Source organism: Oryctolagus cuniculus, chromosome 1 (assembly GCF_964237555.1).
Source record: "Oryctolagus cuniculus chromosome 1, mOryCun1.1, whole genome shotgun sequence".
Taxonomy (NCBI): Eukaryota; Metazoa; Chordata; class Mammalia; order Lagomorpha; family Leporidae; genus Oryctolagus; species Oryctolagus cuniculus.
The window spans coordinates 66102410-66118737 of NC_091432.1; the positions used below are offsets into that span (position 1 = coordinate 66102410).

The following is a 16328-nucleotide window of genomic DNA, read 5'->3' on the forward strand; positions in this document are numbered from 1 at the left end:
GAAGCAATGGTTGCAGAGATCTAGAACCACCTGGTAACAAGACAAGGACCTAGGTGGTGAGGACACATCTGGGAAACCCCACCCCTACATCCTTCCTGCATGACTGTGGTTATGTAACTAACTGTGTATTTCCCTGGCCCTCTTCCCTTGGATGTAGAGGGGGGATGTTAAGGTGCTGGTCTGACACCTTCCAGCTTGTTAGTACCCTAAATAAACCTTCTTCCTTTCTTTCCCCTAAATCCTTGTCCTGAGTCACTGGCTTCTCTTGCAATGAGTACCCAATTTCAGGTTCGGTAACGGGAACAAAAACTGAGGTTTTCTGGAGACAGATGAAACCTTGCCTTGAGATTCTCAGTTCTTGCCTCAAATTCTGGGTTCCCTCTCAAGAATTTTCAGCCTGCTGGTCTGATCTAAAAATTTCAGACTTGCCAATCCCCACAAATACATTAGTCAATTCCCTGAAAATGCAGTCTATCATTCTATTTACCTATTTGCTACTAGTTCTGCTTCTCTGAAGAATGCTGATTTATACAACAGCCACAGATGATTCTTACCTGCAAAATAATTGTTGTGTTGTTTGAATTATTAGTCTTCATTTCCCTCATTCCTTCTACATTGAATATCTGGAATTTTACCATAAGATAAGCTCTTCCTTTTTCCACCACTTACGGATTTAAATATTTTTATGTCAATATGGACTATCGATTTATTCTGTGGTTTATAGCCCAATTCCACTATCATGTAGCTCATTGCTCAGATTGTCCCAGCTTTGGCCACTGGGAGCTCCTTCAGGTTGGCTCCTATGTCCTTTTAACTTGCCTCTATCATTTGTCTCAGCACTGCTTTACTTTCTGGCACCATGAGATGTTCTAAGCCCAGTGTTTATCTTTCCTACCCCAGCCCTCAGACAGGTGTTTTTTTCTCCTTTCAATGAAGAATGGTGTTTAGAAACCAGGCATGCTCAGCAGACTGGGAAATACATGTATGCAAGAGTATACTAACACAGGCAGACATGTACAACCATGTTTTTGTACCTATCTGTGTGTGTGTTTGACAGGGGGAAGGAGGGAGAGAGGGAAAGAGGGAGAGAGGAAGAGAGAGAGAAATGTGAGTTCATGCTGAAAGCCCCACTGGAAGGGGTTTTTTTTTGGTTGTTTGTTTTTTTGTTTTGTTTTGTTTTGGTTTTTGTTTTGGACAGGCAGAGTTAGACAGTGAGAGAGAGACAGAGAGAAAGGTCTTCCTTCCGTTGGTTCACCCCGCAAAAGGCCGCTATGGCTGGCATGCTGAGGCCAGCGCGCTGTGCTGATCCGAAGCCAGGAGCCAGGTGCTTCCTCCTGGTCTCCCATGTGGGTGCAGGGCCCAAGCACTTGGGCTGTTGGGCATTGCCTAAAATCTCCATTACAATATGGTGCCTGGCGGATGTTTGTGTCTGCGGCTGCTGTGGTTAAGCTACGTAAGATCAGACCACCAGCAGGGATAGGTCTGCTTTAGTTCTGGACAAGTGGACAGTGCGTGATCCCTATACTTTGCTTAAGGTGCCCCTGTGCGTGGTCCACCTGTGCCTGCGTGACCTTTTCTCGGATTGGCTCCCCTACTGCGCATGTCCTTCGTAAGCTTTATAAGCCTGTACACTTCCTCAATAAAGCTGTTCCTGCTTCGACAGGACTCACAGGTGCTTGTGGTGTGTTCATCACCCGTCGACCTTACCTTTCCCATTCGCCTTGTTGGGGAGTACCTGCGCTGCCCCTGCTGGTCAGGGGCTAGCATTGAGCTTGAGACCCCGACACTTGGGCCATTCTCCACTGCCTTCCCGGGCCACAGCAGAGCTGGACTGGAAGAGGAGAAACCGGGACAGAATCCGGAACCCCAACCGGGACTAGAACCTGGGGTGCCAGCACCACAGGTGGAGGATTAGCCAAGTGAGCCGCGGCACCAGCCTTATTGGAAGGTTTTAAACAAGAGGTGGCAAGGGAAGGTTGCTATGTGAAAAATGAATCATTTTAGGGGGGTGGGGAAGACAGACTGGAAAAGGTTCTTTCAATATTCTATGTACAGGCCAGCACCGCCGCTCACTAGGCTAATCCTCCACCTGCGGCGCCAGTACCCTGGGTTCTAGTCCCGGTTGGGGCGCCGGATTCTGTCCCGGTTGCTCCTCTTCCAGTCCAGCTCTCTGCTGTGGCCCAGGAGTACAATGGAGGATGGCCCAAGTGCTTGGGCCCTGCACCCCATGGGAGACCAGGAGGAAGCACCTGGCTTCTGGCTTCGGATCGGTGCAGCACGCCGGCCGTAGTGGCCATTGGGGGGTGAACCAACAGAAGGAAGACCTTTCTCTCTCTCTCACTCTCACTAACTCTGCCTGTCAAAAAAAAAAATATTCTATGTACTAAGTGACCAACAAGTCCCAACATCTGGAGTAGACAAGCATACTTCTCCCTGCCCTACCCTTTCAAAGCAATAAATCCAATCCAGAGGACCCATACTTCCAGACAAGGCTGCATCAATAGAGCTCTGCTCAGAAGGATGGGGAATCTCGACTCTGGGGGAGATTTTAACTAGATACACTCTTAAATAGGAGAGTCCGGTTAATGACATTTTATTTAGGACCTGCGCAGAATGCGATTGCTTATCAAATAAGAAATATACAGGAGGACAGTTTTTAAGTGAGGACAGGCACTGAGGACTTGTTAGAAGCAGGAGAAGAGCGGGCATTGTGTGATAGGAAGAGTTTGGCTACCTTGAGAGAGGGCTTGGATAGTCAGGGCAACTAAAAAAGCTGCAGGAAAAGACAGCACTGTGGGACAGAGCATAAATAAAGGGATGTGGTTATAGCAGAAGGTCAGGGCAGTTTAGACACTGAATGAATAAATGTCAGGAAAAGGAGTTAGCACTGAGCAGTCACTGAATAGCAGGGGGCACTATGGTTAACCGGGCACTTTAGAGACAACAGAATGAAGGGGACAGGATTGCCAGGGGCAAGGAATGGTAGTGAAAGGATAGGAGAAATGGTCTAATGCAGGGGCCCGGTGTGAGGGAAAAGTCTCAATCTGAAAATTTTGTCACCTGACCTTTCTCCGGTGTCCGAAGCAGATTTTTGGCTGGAAAGCAGTTGTTCAGGTAAGGTTTCCCATCATCCAGCTTGTAGCTTCCCAAGTAGGCCATCTTCCTGGGAGCCAGGCAAGGAAAGCAGGGAGAAGCGTGAGAAGGTACAGCGAACTTGGGAGCCCACCAGAACCACCACGCCCTGCACATACCCACCTCTGAGGCCCGAGGGACCCCTGCTCTGCTTCATAAATGGGCTGGTCACTTACATGAGGAGGCAGGTAGGGCCCTGGGCTTTCCAGTTCAAGTAAACTATAACTGAGTGGAGCACTAGAAAGACTCAGACCTGGTTTGAGTTCTGGCTCTTTCTTTTCTCTAGGACAGAGCCAGCTCCCCTGCTTGCTTGTGCCCCAGTTTTCTCACCTGTAAAATGGGGATAATAACACTCATTTTAATGGATGAGAGGATCAACTGAGAAAGACAGTGCCTAGCACATTGGAGAGTACTTGAAACATTTCACAAAACATGGATTCCAAAGATAAGTTCAGGGGATGGGCATTTGACACAGTAGTTAAGGCACTTCTTGGGACGCCCATATCCCATATTGGAGTGCATGTGTTCAAATCCCAGGGCCACTCTCCATTCCAGCTTTCTGTTAATGTCCATCCTCAGAGACAGCGGTTATAGCTCAAGAAGTGTCTCTGCCACCCACATGAGACCTGGATTGAGTCCTGGACTCCTGGCTTCAGCCTGGCCTAACCCCAGCTGCTGTAGGCATCTGGGAAGTAAACCAGCAGATGGAACATCTCTTTCATCTGTCTCTGTTTCTCTGTCTTTAAAATAAATAAAACTTTTTAAAAAAAAAAAGTTTATTCTGGGGCCAGCACTGTGGTGTAGAGGGTTAACACCCTGGCCTGAAGTGCCGGCATCCCATATGGGCACCGGTTCAAGACTGGGCTGCTCCACTTCCTATCCAGCTCTGTTATGGCCTGGGAAAGCAGCAGAAGATGGCCCAAGTCCTTGGACCCCTGCACCTGCATGGGAGACCCAGAAGAAGCTCCTGGCTTATTGGCGCAGCTCCGGCCATTGCGGCCATCTGGGGAGTGAACCAGCAGATGGAAGACTTTCTCTCTCTCTCTCTCTCTCTCTGCCTCTCTGTCTGTCTCTCTCTGTGTAACTCTCTCAAATAAATAAATCTTTAAAAAAAAGTTTATTCTGTCTCTTTTCTCTATATAACTCTTTCAAATAAATAAATATTAATATTTAAAAAAAGAGGGGGAGCTCTGTGGTGCAGGTTAAACCACTGTCTGCAGCACTGACATCCCTTGTGAGCACTGGTTCAAGTCCCTGGCTGCTCTACTTCTAATGTGCCAGAGAAAGCAGCAGAAGGTGGACCAAGCCCCTGGGCCCCTGCCACCCACATAGGAGACCCGGAAAAAGTCCCTAGATCCTGCCTTCGGCCTGGCCCAGGCTTGGTCATTGTGGTCATTTGAGGAGTGAACCAGCAGATGGAAGATCTCTGCCTCTCTGTCTGTCTGTCTCTCTCTCTCTCTCTAACAGCCTTTCAAATAAGTAAATATATATTTTTAAAAGATTTTATTTATTTATTTGAGAGGTAGAGTTACAAACAGAGAGAGGGAGAGACAGAGACAAAGGTCTTCATGCACTGGTTTCCTCCCCAAATGGCCCCAATGCCTATAGCTGGACCAATCCGAAGTCGGGAGCTTCTTCCATGTCTTCCATGCAGGTACAGGGGTCCAAGCACTTGGGCCATCTTCTACTGCTTTCCCCAGGGCCATCTTCTACTGCTTTCCCCAGGGAGCTGGATCAGAAGTGGAGCAGTCGGGACATGAACTGGAGCCCACATGGAATGCCAGAGCCACAGGTGGAGGCTTAGCCTACTATACCACAATGCCAGCCCCAATAAATAAGTCTTTAAAAATAAATAAGTAAATAAAGTTTAGGGAGATTCAAGATAGCTGAATAGGGGAAAGACATGTTGATTTTGACCACAGGAAAATACCAGAACAGGGAAGGAACAGCATTCCCAGTAGACAGTCGCAAAGCAGCTTGCAGTGGAAAGTCTACAGAAAGAAAGGAGACACCATGGAGCAGCGGGGATGGTACAATCATGCAGCAATGAGTGGGACCTCCAGCAACTCCCACAGCCGGTGGCCGGAGGGGATGCCATCTTCTTGGAGTGAGGTGAGAGGAACCTGTGGCAGCGGGTGCCACTGATGACATTGCCTGAGGGAGAACTTCCCGGTCCCCACTGCCTCTGAGTCCGGCCTGAAGCATCAGCAGGGGCAGGGTGCCCACCTTACCCAGTGAAGGGAGAGCACAATGCTTCATTCCCACCCCCTACTAAAGCACCCGGCAACCAGCAGGGAGGAAGTGCCATCTTAATAAGGTGAGTACTTTCTCTCTGTCTCTCCCGCTCACTGTCTGTAACTCTACCTCTCAAATAAAATATATAATAAAAAATAAGGTGAGTAGAGGAGGCTGCAACCCTCCCACAACTAGGGGGTTCCATCAGAGGGATAAAGCTGCAGTCCCCACTGACTGAGTCTGGCCTGGAAGGCTGGCAGGGGGCAGAGTGCCCACTTAGGTCCATGATGTGAGAGCACATTGCTTCCCTTCACCACCAGACTTAACTTGCCAAAGGGGAGCCTAGCAGGCATCTGGCTCAGCGCACGCTGTGGCTCTCTCTGTGGCTGGGAGGCTTTGGGGCTGAGAGCAGGATCCCCTGTGCCCTGTGACTGTGTGATAGGGTGTAGGGTACGGCTAAGTCTTTGAGCAATTGCTGGGTCTGCTTTTAGAGGCTCAGAGTTCCCCGAGAGCTGGGGTGGGCTCTGTGCTGACACTGAGGAGCACACAGATCCTTTACGAAGCTCCCGAGACTGAGTGGGTGGGGTGCACAGGTACTGTGGGTTGTGGACAGCTGGTTCACACACCCGCCAATAGAATCGTACCCTTTTCCCCTGCTGATGATAGAGAAGATTTACCACTCCCAACCTCGCCCCATCCTAACGCACTGGCTGGAACTCCCTGTTCCCACTCAGCGCCCATCTCTGGATATCCACTGAAGGAGCAGACACACCACTAAGCCAAAGAGGCGTATGTCAATGATAAAAGCCCTCAGAGGAGAAAACCAACAAGTGTTTCCACAGACGTCTAAACATAAGTTTAGAAATACAACAAACAGGGGCCGGTGCTATGGCGCAGAGGGTTAATGCCCTGGCCTGAAGTGCCACCATCTCATATGGGCACCAGTTTGAGACCTGGCTGTTCCACTTCCCATCAAGCTCTCTGCTGTGGCCTGGGAAAGCAGTAGAAGATGGCCCAAGTCCTTGGGCCCCTGTACCCACGAGGGAGACCTGGAGGAAGCTCCTGGCTCCTGGCTTCAGATTGGTGCAGCTCCAGCCATTGTGGACATTTGGGGAGTGAACCAGTGGATGGAAGACCTCTCTCTCTATCTCTCTCTATCTCTCCTTCTCTCTCTGTGTAACTCTGACTTGGAAGTAAAATAAATAAAAACCTTAAAAAAAAAAAAAGAAATACAACAAACAAAAACAAGGAAGACAGTATGATTTCCCAAAAGAAAGTCAGCAACACTTCAATATAGAATGTGAAGACAAAGAGATTGCTGAAATGCCTGGAAAGGAATTCAAAAGAATGATCATAAGATTATTCAAAAAGAATGATTCCAAGATGGCTGAATAGGGAAACGGTGTACTGATTCGGACTAGGGGAACAGAGCAGAAGAAAAGCGGAGGAAGCACGTTTCCTGGGGAGAGTTGGAGAGAAGTTTGCAGCGGAAATTCCACAGGAAGAAGACGATGCTGTGAGCAACATGGAAACAGCAGACATGCAGCAGTGAGTGAGGACATCACACATGACGCCTGCAGCGGGGGCTGGAGGAGACGCCCGCTTCAGAGAGCGGGGTGAGGGCAGGCTGCAGCGGTCCGTGCCACAGGTAATGCTGCCTGAGGAAGAACCTCCTGGACCACACTGACTTTGAGTTCAGCCTGGAGCCCTAATGAGGGGCAGGGTACCCATCTCATCCAGTCAAGGAAAACCACATTTTCTCTCCCCATCCCTCCACAAGGGCGCCCAGCAACCAGCGGGCAGGAGGCACCATCTTGACTCCAACAGAGGCTGAGTCAGCTCTCACATGCAAGACAAGTGGATTTTGCCAGAGGGGAAAATCTGCCATTTCCCACTGACTTTGAGTCTGGCTGGGAAAACTGACAGGGGCCTGGGTGCCCCCACCCTCTCAACCTATCAGGCTCCAGGGCTCAAACCGTCAAGGTGGAACACCCATAGGCAGCTGTCTCTGCTGTCTCCATGGACAGGGCAGGCTAGCGGGGCTAAAAGGGGGGGTCCTCCGCATCCTGTGACTATGGTACCTTGGGCGCTGCGACTATGGGTATTTTGTGACTACACGATATGGCTTAAGGTGTAGCTGGGTCTCTGAGCAATCACTGTGTCTGGGCTCAGAGGCTCAGAACTCCCTGACTGCCTGAGGAGGGTCACTGCAGAGGTTCCACGCTCACACTGAGGTCTGCACAAATCCTTTGTGTGGTTTGTGTGAGGGTGAGGGTTGTACTCACTGTGGACTAATCTTGGGCATTTATCATCACCTTGGAAGAGAGGAGGTGAGGGCGACAACTTGGGTGTCACCCTGTATTCTCACATTATCCCTGAACACTGACCAGTGCTCCCCTGCTCCACCCAGCACATGCCTCTAGGTAGTCACTGAAGGATCAGACACTTCACTGTCATCCTCCCAAACTCCTTCTATGAAGCCAGAATCACCTTAATACCTAAACCTGAAAAAGATATAGCAGAGAAAGAGAACTACAGACCAATCTCCCTGATGAACATAGATGCAAAAATCCTCAACAAATTACTAGCAATTGAATCCAACAACATAGCAGAAAGATTATTCACCCAGACCCAGTGGGATTTCTCCCTGGTGTGCAGGGATGGTTCAACATTCACAAAACAATGTGATACATCACATTAACAAAGTGAAGAACAAAAACCATATGATTATCTCAATAGATACAGACAAAACATTTGATAAAATACAACACCCTTTCATGATGAAAACTCTAAGCAAATTGGGTATAGAAGGAACATTCCTCAACACAATCAAGGCAACTTATGACCAAAGTCCTATTGAATGGGGAAAAGCTGGAAGCATTCCCACTGAGTTCTGGAACCAGACAAGGATGCCCACTCTCAACATGGCTATGTAATATAGTCCTGGAAGTTTTTGCCAGAGCCCTTAAGCAAGAAAAAGAAATCAAAGGGGTACAAATTGGGAAAAAGGAAGTCAAACTATCCCTATTGGCAGATGACATGATTCTATATATAGGGGATCCAAAAGACTCCACTAAGAGACTATTGGAACTCACAGAACAGTTTGTTGAAGTACCAGGATATAAAATAAATACACAAAAATCAGTAGCCTTTGTATACACAGACAATGCCATGGCTGAGAAAGAACTTCTAAGATCAGTCCCACTCACAATAGGTACAAAAAAAATCAAATACCTTGGAATACATTTAATCAAGGATGTCAAAGATTTCTACACTGAGAAATATAAAACATTAAAGAAAGAAATAGAAGAAACTCAAAAAAATGGAACAATCTTCCATGTTCATGGATTCGAAGAATATCAAAATGTCCATTCTTCCAAAAGCAATTTATAGATTCAACACAATACCAATCAAAACAACAAAGACATTCTTCTCAGATATAGAAAAAATAATGGTGAAATTCATATGGAAGCATAGGAGACACCAAATAGCTAAAGCAACAACAAAAACAAAGCCAGAGTATCACAATACCAAATTTCAAGACATACTACAAGGCAGTTGTAATCAACACAGACTTGTACTAGTGCAAAAACACATGGGAAGCCCAATGGAACAGAACAGAAACACCAGAAATCAAATCCAAATATCTAGAACCAACTTATATTTGACCAAGGAGCTAAAACCAATCCCTGAAGCAAGGACAGTCTCTTCAACAAATGGTGCAGGGAAAACTGGATTACCACATGCAGAAGTATGATGAAAGACCCCTACCTTACACCTTACACAAAAATCCACTCAAAATGGATTAACGATCTAAATCAACAAACCAATACCATCAAATTATTAGAGAACAACGGGGAAACCCTACAAGGCATTGGCACAGGCAAAGAGTTCTTGGAAAAGTCCCCAGAGGCACAGGCAGTCAAAGCCAAAATTAACAAGTGGGATTACATCAAATTGAGACATTTCTGTATGGCAAAAGAAACACTCAGAAAAGTGAAAAGGCAACCAACAGAATGGGAGAAATATTTGCAAAGCATGCAACTGATAAAGGATTAATAATCAGAATATGCAAAGAGATCAATAAGCTCCACAAAAAAAAAAAAACAAACAAACAAAACAACCCAAAAATCCGTCAACTGAAGACTAAAGAAATTATGGGATATGTACATCATGGAATACTACACAGCAGTAAAAAAAAATGAATCCCGTCCTTTGCAACAAAATGGATGAAACTGGACAACATCATTCTTAGTGAAATAAGCCCATCCCGAAAGGATAAATACTGTATGTTCTTCCTGATCTGTGGTAACTAATTGATCACCTAAAAGGTAATCTATGGAAGGAAATTGACAGTTTGATTAGAAATAACTTTGAACAGTCCTTGTCTTGACTGTTGTGGAAGTTCTGTTTTCATACCGTTTGTTGAACTTTTTACTTAGTATAGAAGTAGTCATATGTGTATAAAATTAATTGAAAATAGAGTTTAGTAAAAAATAAGAATGGGAATAGGAGAGGGAGGAAGGTAGGTATTGTGAGAAGAATCACTAAAGTTCCTTAAGTTGTACTTATGAAATGCATAAAGCTTGTGTTTCTTAAATAAAAGGTTTCTGGGGGAAAAAGGACAATGAGGTTTCACCTCACCCCAGTTAGAATATTTCTCATACAGTAATCAAAAACAATACATGCAGGGCTGGAGCTGTGTGTAGCAGTTAAAGCCACTGCTTACAGTGCCAGCACACCACATGGGTACCAGTTCAAGTCCTGGCTGTTCCACTTCCAATCCAGCTCTCTGCTATGGCCTGGTAAAGCAGCAGAAGATGGCTTAAATCCTTGGGGCCCTGCACCTGCGTGGGAGACCCAGAGGAAGCTCCAGGCTCCTGGCTTTCAATCGCCCCAGCTCTGGCCATTGTGACCATTTGAGGAGTGAACCAGTAGATGGAAGACCTCTCCCCTACCCCGCCTCTGCCTCCTTGTAACTCTGCCTTTCAAATATATAAATAAATCTTAAAGAAAAAAAAATGAATGCTGGTGAGGATGTGAGAAGAAAGCTTCCCTAATCAACTATTGGGGGGAATATGAATTAGTACAGCCATTGTTTATGACACTATGTTGATTCCTCAGAAATTTGAAAATAGATCGAGTGTATCACCCAATCATCCCACTCCTGAGATTTTACTGAATTGAAATGAAAGAAGCATATAAAGGAGTTATCTGTACCCCCATGTTTATTGCAGTTCAATTCACAATAGCTAAGATATGGAATCAACCCAAATGCCCATTAACCAATGAGAGGATAAAGAAAATGTGGGGATCAGCGCAATGGTGTAGCGGATAAAGCCACCACCTGTAGTGCCAGCATCCCATATGGACGCCGGTTCAAGTCCTGGCTGCTCCACTTCCTATCCAGCTCTCTGCTATGACCTGGGAAAGCAGTAGAAGATGGCCCAAGTCCTTGGCCTCTGCACCCACATGGGAGACCTGGAAGAAATTCCTGGTTCCTGGCTTCAGATGGGTGCAGCTCCAGCCATTGTGGCCATTTGGGGAGTGAAGACAAACAGACCTCCTTCCCTCCCTCCCTCCCTCTCTTCCTCTCTCTCTTTCTGCCTCTCCTTCTCTCTCTGTGCAACTCTTTCAAGTAAATAAATAAACCTTTTTTTTAAAAAAAAAAAGAAAATGTGGTAATATATACACTAATATTACTCAGCCACAAAAAATGAAATCCTGTCTCACACAACAAAATGGATGCAACGTGAAATCATTATATTTAGTGAAATAAGCCAGTCCCAAAAAGACAAATACCATGTTTTCCTTGATATGTTAACTAATAGAGTAAAAAAAAAGTAGTGTATATGAGCAAAATTGACACTTTGAGAATTGATTATTACTTACAGCCCTTGTCTCTACTGTTGTGGAACAGTGTTTTTTTTTTTTTTTTTTTTTGTTTGTTTGCTTTTACTGAGATTTTTACTTAGTGGAGGGTTATTCTTATGATTATAAAATAAACTGAAAGTATGTCATTGTAAAAAATAAAAGGATAAGGAGGAGGGAGGGAGGGAGCATTGGCAAAAGGGACAGTATGGTGAGAATTATCACTATGCTACTAAATCTATATATATATGAAAAACACGAAATTTGTTCACCTAATATGAATTTGAAGAAATTAATTTAAAAAGATTACTCAAAAATATAGAAGAGAAAATATGTGAGTTAAAGAAACCCATACATGAGATGGATGAGAAATTCTGCTGGGAGATAGAGATATTGAAAAGAAATCAAACTAAAATATTAGAAATGAAGAATTTATTATGTCAAATGATTATTGGATCAATTCAACAGGAAGATGTGACTATAGTAAATGTATATGCACCTAATGCTAGGACACTTTACTATTTAAAACAAATGTGAGTGGATCTAAAGGGTAACATAGCCTCCAATACAATGAGGGACTTTAACACTTTCATCAATGGACAAAAATCAACAAAGAAATAACAGAGCTAATTTACACTATTGATGAAATGTATCTAATTTATATCTATAACATTTAATCCCACAGCTGCACAATACACATTGTTTTCATCAGTGCATGGAACTTACTCTAGGATATACCAAATGTAAGGCCATAAAACAAGTCTCAATGAATTCAAAAGAATTGAAATCATGGGGCTGGAAACATGATATAATGGGTAAAAGCCACTGCCTGCAACACTGACATCCCATATGGGTGCTGGTTCAAGTCTGGCTGCTCTACTTCTGATCCAGCTGCCTGCTAATGGCCTGGGGAAAGCAGTAGATTATACAAATGTTTGGGCCCCTACTACCCATGTGGAAGATCAAGATGAAGCTCCTAGCTCCCAGCTTCCCACATGGCTCAGCCCTGGCTTTTGCAGCCATCTGGGCAGTGAACCAGCAGATGGAAGATCTCTTGTTTTGTGTCTTTCTCTCTCTTTCTCTTTCTCTCTCTTTCTCTCTCTCTCTCTCTCACTCTCACTCTGATTTCAAATAAATCAATCTTTTTTTTTTTTTTTTTTTTTGACAGGCAGAGTGGACAGTGAGAGAGAGACAGAGAGAGAAAGGTCTTCCTTTGCCGTTGGTTCACCCTCCAATGGCCGCCGCTGCAGCCGGCGCACCGCGCTGATCCGATGGCAGGAGCCAGGATCCAGGTGCTTTTCCTGGTCTCCCATGGGGTGCAGGGCCCAAGCACCTGGGCCATCCTCCACTGCACTCCCTGGCCATAGCAGAGAGCTGGCCTGGAAGAGGGGCAACCGGGACAGAATCCGGCGCCCCAACCGGGACTAGAACCCGGTGTGCCGGCGCCGCAAGGTGGAGGATTAGCCTATTGAGCCACGGCGCCAGCCCAGATTTCAAATAAATCAATCTTAAAAAAAAAAAAAAAAGAATTGCAATAGTATCATGTATCTTTTCTGACCACAATGGAATGAAGCCGGAAATTAACCATTTAAGAAATTTCAGAAAATATGAGAACAGATGTAGACTGAACAACAGCTCCTGAATGAGTGCTGGATCATAGAATAAATTCACAAATGCCTAGAAACGAATGACAATGACAACACAAGATAGCAAACTTACGGGCTACAGCAAAAGGATGTTAACAATAAAGTTGATAGCAAAGTGCCTACATCAAGACATTGGAAAGTTATCAAACAAATGACCTAACAATGCATCTCAAGGATTCATAAAAAAGAACAAATCAAACCCAAAATTAGCAGGAAGAAAGAAATTTTAAAAATTGGAGAATAAATAAAATTGAAACAAAAAAATACAAAAGATCACTGAAATGAAGAGCTGGGGTGGGGGGCAATTAAGGAAAATTGATATACTTTTGGCCCAACAAACCAAAAAAGGGGGAGGAGAAAATCCAAATTAATAAAATCAGAAATGACAAAGAAAATGCTACAACAGATACCACAAACATAAAAAAGAATCATCAAAAATTTCTACAGCTGTATGCCATCAGATTGAAAAATCGAGAAGAAAAGGATAGATTCCTGGACAAATACATGTCTATGAAGACACAGAAAGCCTAAATAGACCAATAACCAAGATGGAGATTGAATCAGTAATAAAGACCCTCACAACAAAGAAAAACCCAGGACCAGATGGCTTCACTGCTGAATTCTACAAAACTTTCAAAGATGAACTAATCCCAATTTTTCTTAAAACTATCCAAAACAATTGAAAGGGAGGGAATCTTTCCAAACTCCTTTTATGAGGACAGTATCACTTTAATTCCAAAACCAGAAAAAGATACAAAAAAAGAGAACTATAGACCAATACCCCTGATGAACATAGCTGCAAAAATCCTCAGCAAATCCAACAACATTGCAGAAAGATCATTTACCTGGCCAAGTGGGATTTATCCCTGGTATGCAAGGATGGTTTCACAGACCAAATCAATAAATGTGATACATCACACTAACAAATTGAAGAATAAAAAGTTATACAATTTTCTCAACAGATGCAGGGAAAGAACTTGATAAAATATAACACCCTTTCATGATTGGAAAAAAAAAAAAAAAACCTTAAGCAGTTTGAGTAGAGGGAACATACCTAAATACAATCAAGGCAATATATGGCAAACCCACAGCCAGCATCATACTGAATCAGGAAAAGTTGGGGGCATTTCCACAGAAATCCAGAATCAGACAAGAATCTTACTCTCACCTGTGGGGCTCCATGGGATGCGCAGCCATTGAGCCCCCACGTCAAGGTCGGTCTGATAGCTGTTGCTGTGTCTTTATCACAAGGCGAATGTTGCTAGTTTCGGTTAGGACAATGCTTTCCCACGGTCGGAACTTTCTAGAGGAGTTGAGAATGTCATAAACAAGATGGCGCTGAGGACTATGCGGTGAGCCTGCCTGCTGCGTGACACCTCATCTGATTGGCCCAAGGACGCGTGCACACTGCGTGAACAGAGAGCGGATTGGAGTGTTCCGTGCATGGACTTGAGCCCGCTTGCAATTGGCCAGATTTTGTATATAAGCTGTGTGCTGAGGAAGGAGGGGGCTTTCCTGTCCACTCTCCTCCCTTCATTCTTTCTCTGTCCCTGTTATTTTCCCATTAAAAGTCTGCTGAAGACCGATAAGCTGCGAACAGTGTCGTTCCTTTGCGGGCAAGGGAGCGGCACTCACCATTAGTATTCAATATAGTTCTGGATGTTTTTGTCAGAGCCATTAGACAACAAAAAGAAATCAAAGAGATAAAAATAGCAAAGGAGGAAATCAAATTATCCCTGTTTGCAGATGACATGATCTCATACATAGGGGAATCAAAAGAGTCCACTAAAAGATTATTGGAACTCATAAGAGAGTTTGTCAAAGTTACAGGAAATAAAATCAACATACAAAAATCAATAGCATTTGTATACACAAACAATGCCATGGCTGAGAAAGAACTTGTCAGACCAGTCCCATTCACAATAGCTACAAAAACACTTTAAATACTTTGGGATAAATTTATCCATATATGTGTAAGATCTCTACAATGAAAATTATAAAACATTAATGAAAGAAATAGAAGACACAAAAAAGGAAAAATCTTCCATGTTAATGAATTAAAAGAAATATCATCAAAATATCCATACTATCCAAAGAAATTTACATATTCAACGTGATTCTAATCAAAATATCAAAGACAAGTTCTTCTAAGATCTGGAAAAAATTATCCTAAAATTCATTTGGAATCACAAGAAACCCTAAATAGCTTAAGCAATCCTAAATAATAAAAATAAAGGTGGAAGCATTTCAAGACATATTGCAGGGCAGTTGTATCAAAATGGCCTGATACTGGCACAAGAATAGACATGTAGACAAATTGAACAGATTAGAGATCCTAGAAATTAACCCATACATCTACAACCAACTCATCTTTGACAAATGAGCTAAAATTACTTACCGGAGAAAGGACAGTCTCTTCAACAAATGGTGTTGGGTAAATTCCATCTCTGCATGCAGAAGTATGAACCAAGACCCCTACCTTACACCCAATTAAATAATCAACTCAAAATGGATAAGGGATCTATACTTAATGCCTGAAACCATCAAATTACTAGAGGAAAACAGGAAATACTGCAAGACATTGACATAGGCAAAGACTTCTTGGATAAGACCCCAGAAGCACAGGCAATAAATGCAAAAATAGACAAATGGGATTGCATCAAGCTAAGAAGCTCTGCACAGTAAAACACACACCCAACAAAAAGGCAACTGACAGAATGGAGGAAAATATTTGCAAAGTATACATCTGACAAAGGATTAAAATCAGGATACATAAGAAGCTCAAGAAACTCAACAACAACAAAAAAACAAGCAATCCAGTTGAGAAACGGGCTAAGGATATGAACAGGCATTTTTCAAAGGATGAAATTCAAATAGCCTACAGACACAGGAAAAAATGCTCAGGTTCACTAGCCAAGGAAATGCAAATAAAAAACACAATTCATCTCATCTCAGTTAGAATGGCTCTCATACAGAAATCAAAAAACAATGAATGCTGGGCATGGATGTGGGTAAAAAAAAAGGTTCCCTAATCCACTGTTGATAGGAATGTAAACTAGTACACCCATTGTGGAAGACAGTATGGAGATGCCTCAGAAATCTGAAAATAGATCTACCATAAGACCCAGCAATTCCACTCCTGGCAATTTACCCAAAAGAAATGAAATCAACATATGAACAAGTTATCTGTACCCCCAAGTTTATAGCAGTTCAATTCATAATAGCTAAGATACAAAATCAACCAGATGTCCATCAACTGGATAAAGAAATTGTGGTGGGGCTGGCGCTGTGGCGCAATGGGTTAACACGCTAGCCTGAAATGCTGGCATCCCATTTTGGTGCCGATTCAAGACTCAGCTGTTCCACTTCTGATCCAGCTCTCTGCTATGGCCTGGGAAATCAGAAGATGGCCCAAGTCCTTGGGCCCCTGCACCTACGTGGGAG

The 16328-nt window shown here is 43.9% G+C and overlaps 1 protein-coding gene across 6 annotated transcripts in view; it reads right to left on the reverse strand.

Annotated features, from left to right (window-relative positions):
- XRRA1 (X-ray radiation resistance associated 1) overlaps nt 1-16328 on the reverse strand; it is a 92879-nt gene that overhangs the window by 68460 nt on the left and 8091 nt on the right. For all 6 annotated transcript variants that reach the window (XM_070075380.1, XM_008263961.4, XM_008263965.4 and 3 more), the window contains one exon: nt 3066-3163. Coding sequence is in view for 5 of the 6 variants with exons in the window: in XM_008263961.4 (XP_008262183.3) it covers nt 3066-3159 (94 nt within the window). In the remaining variant the exon portion in view is untranslated. The remainder of the gene's footprint in view (nt 1-3065; nt 3164-16328) is intronic.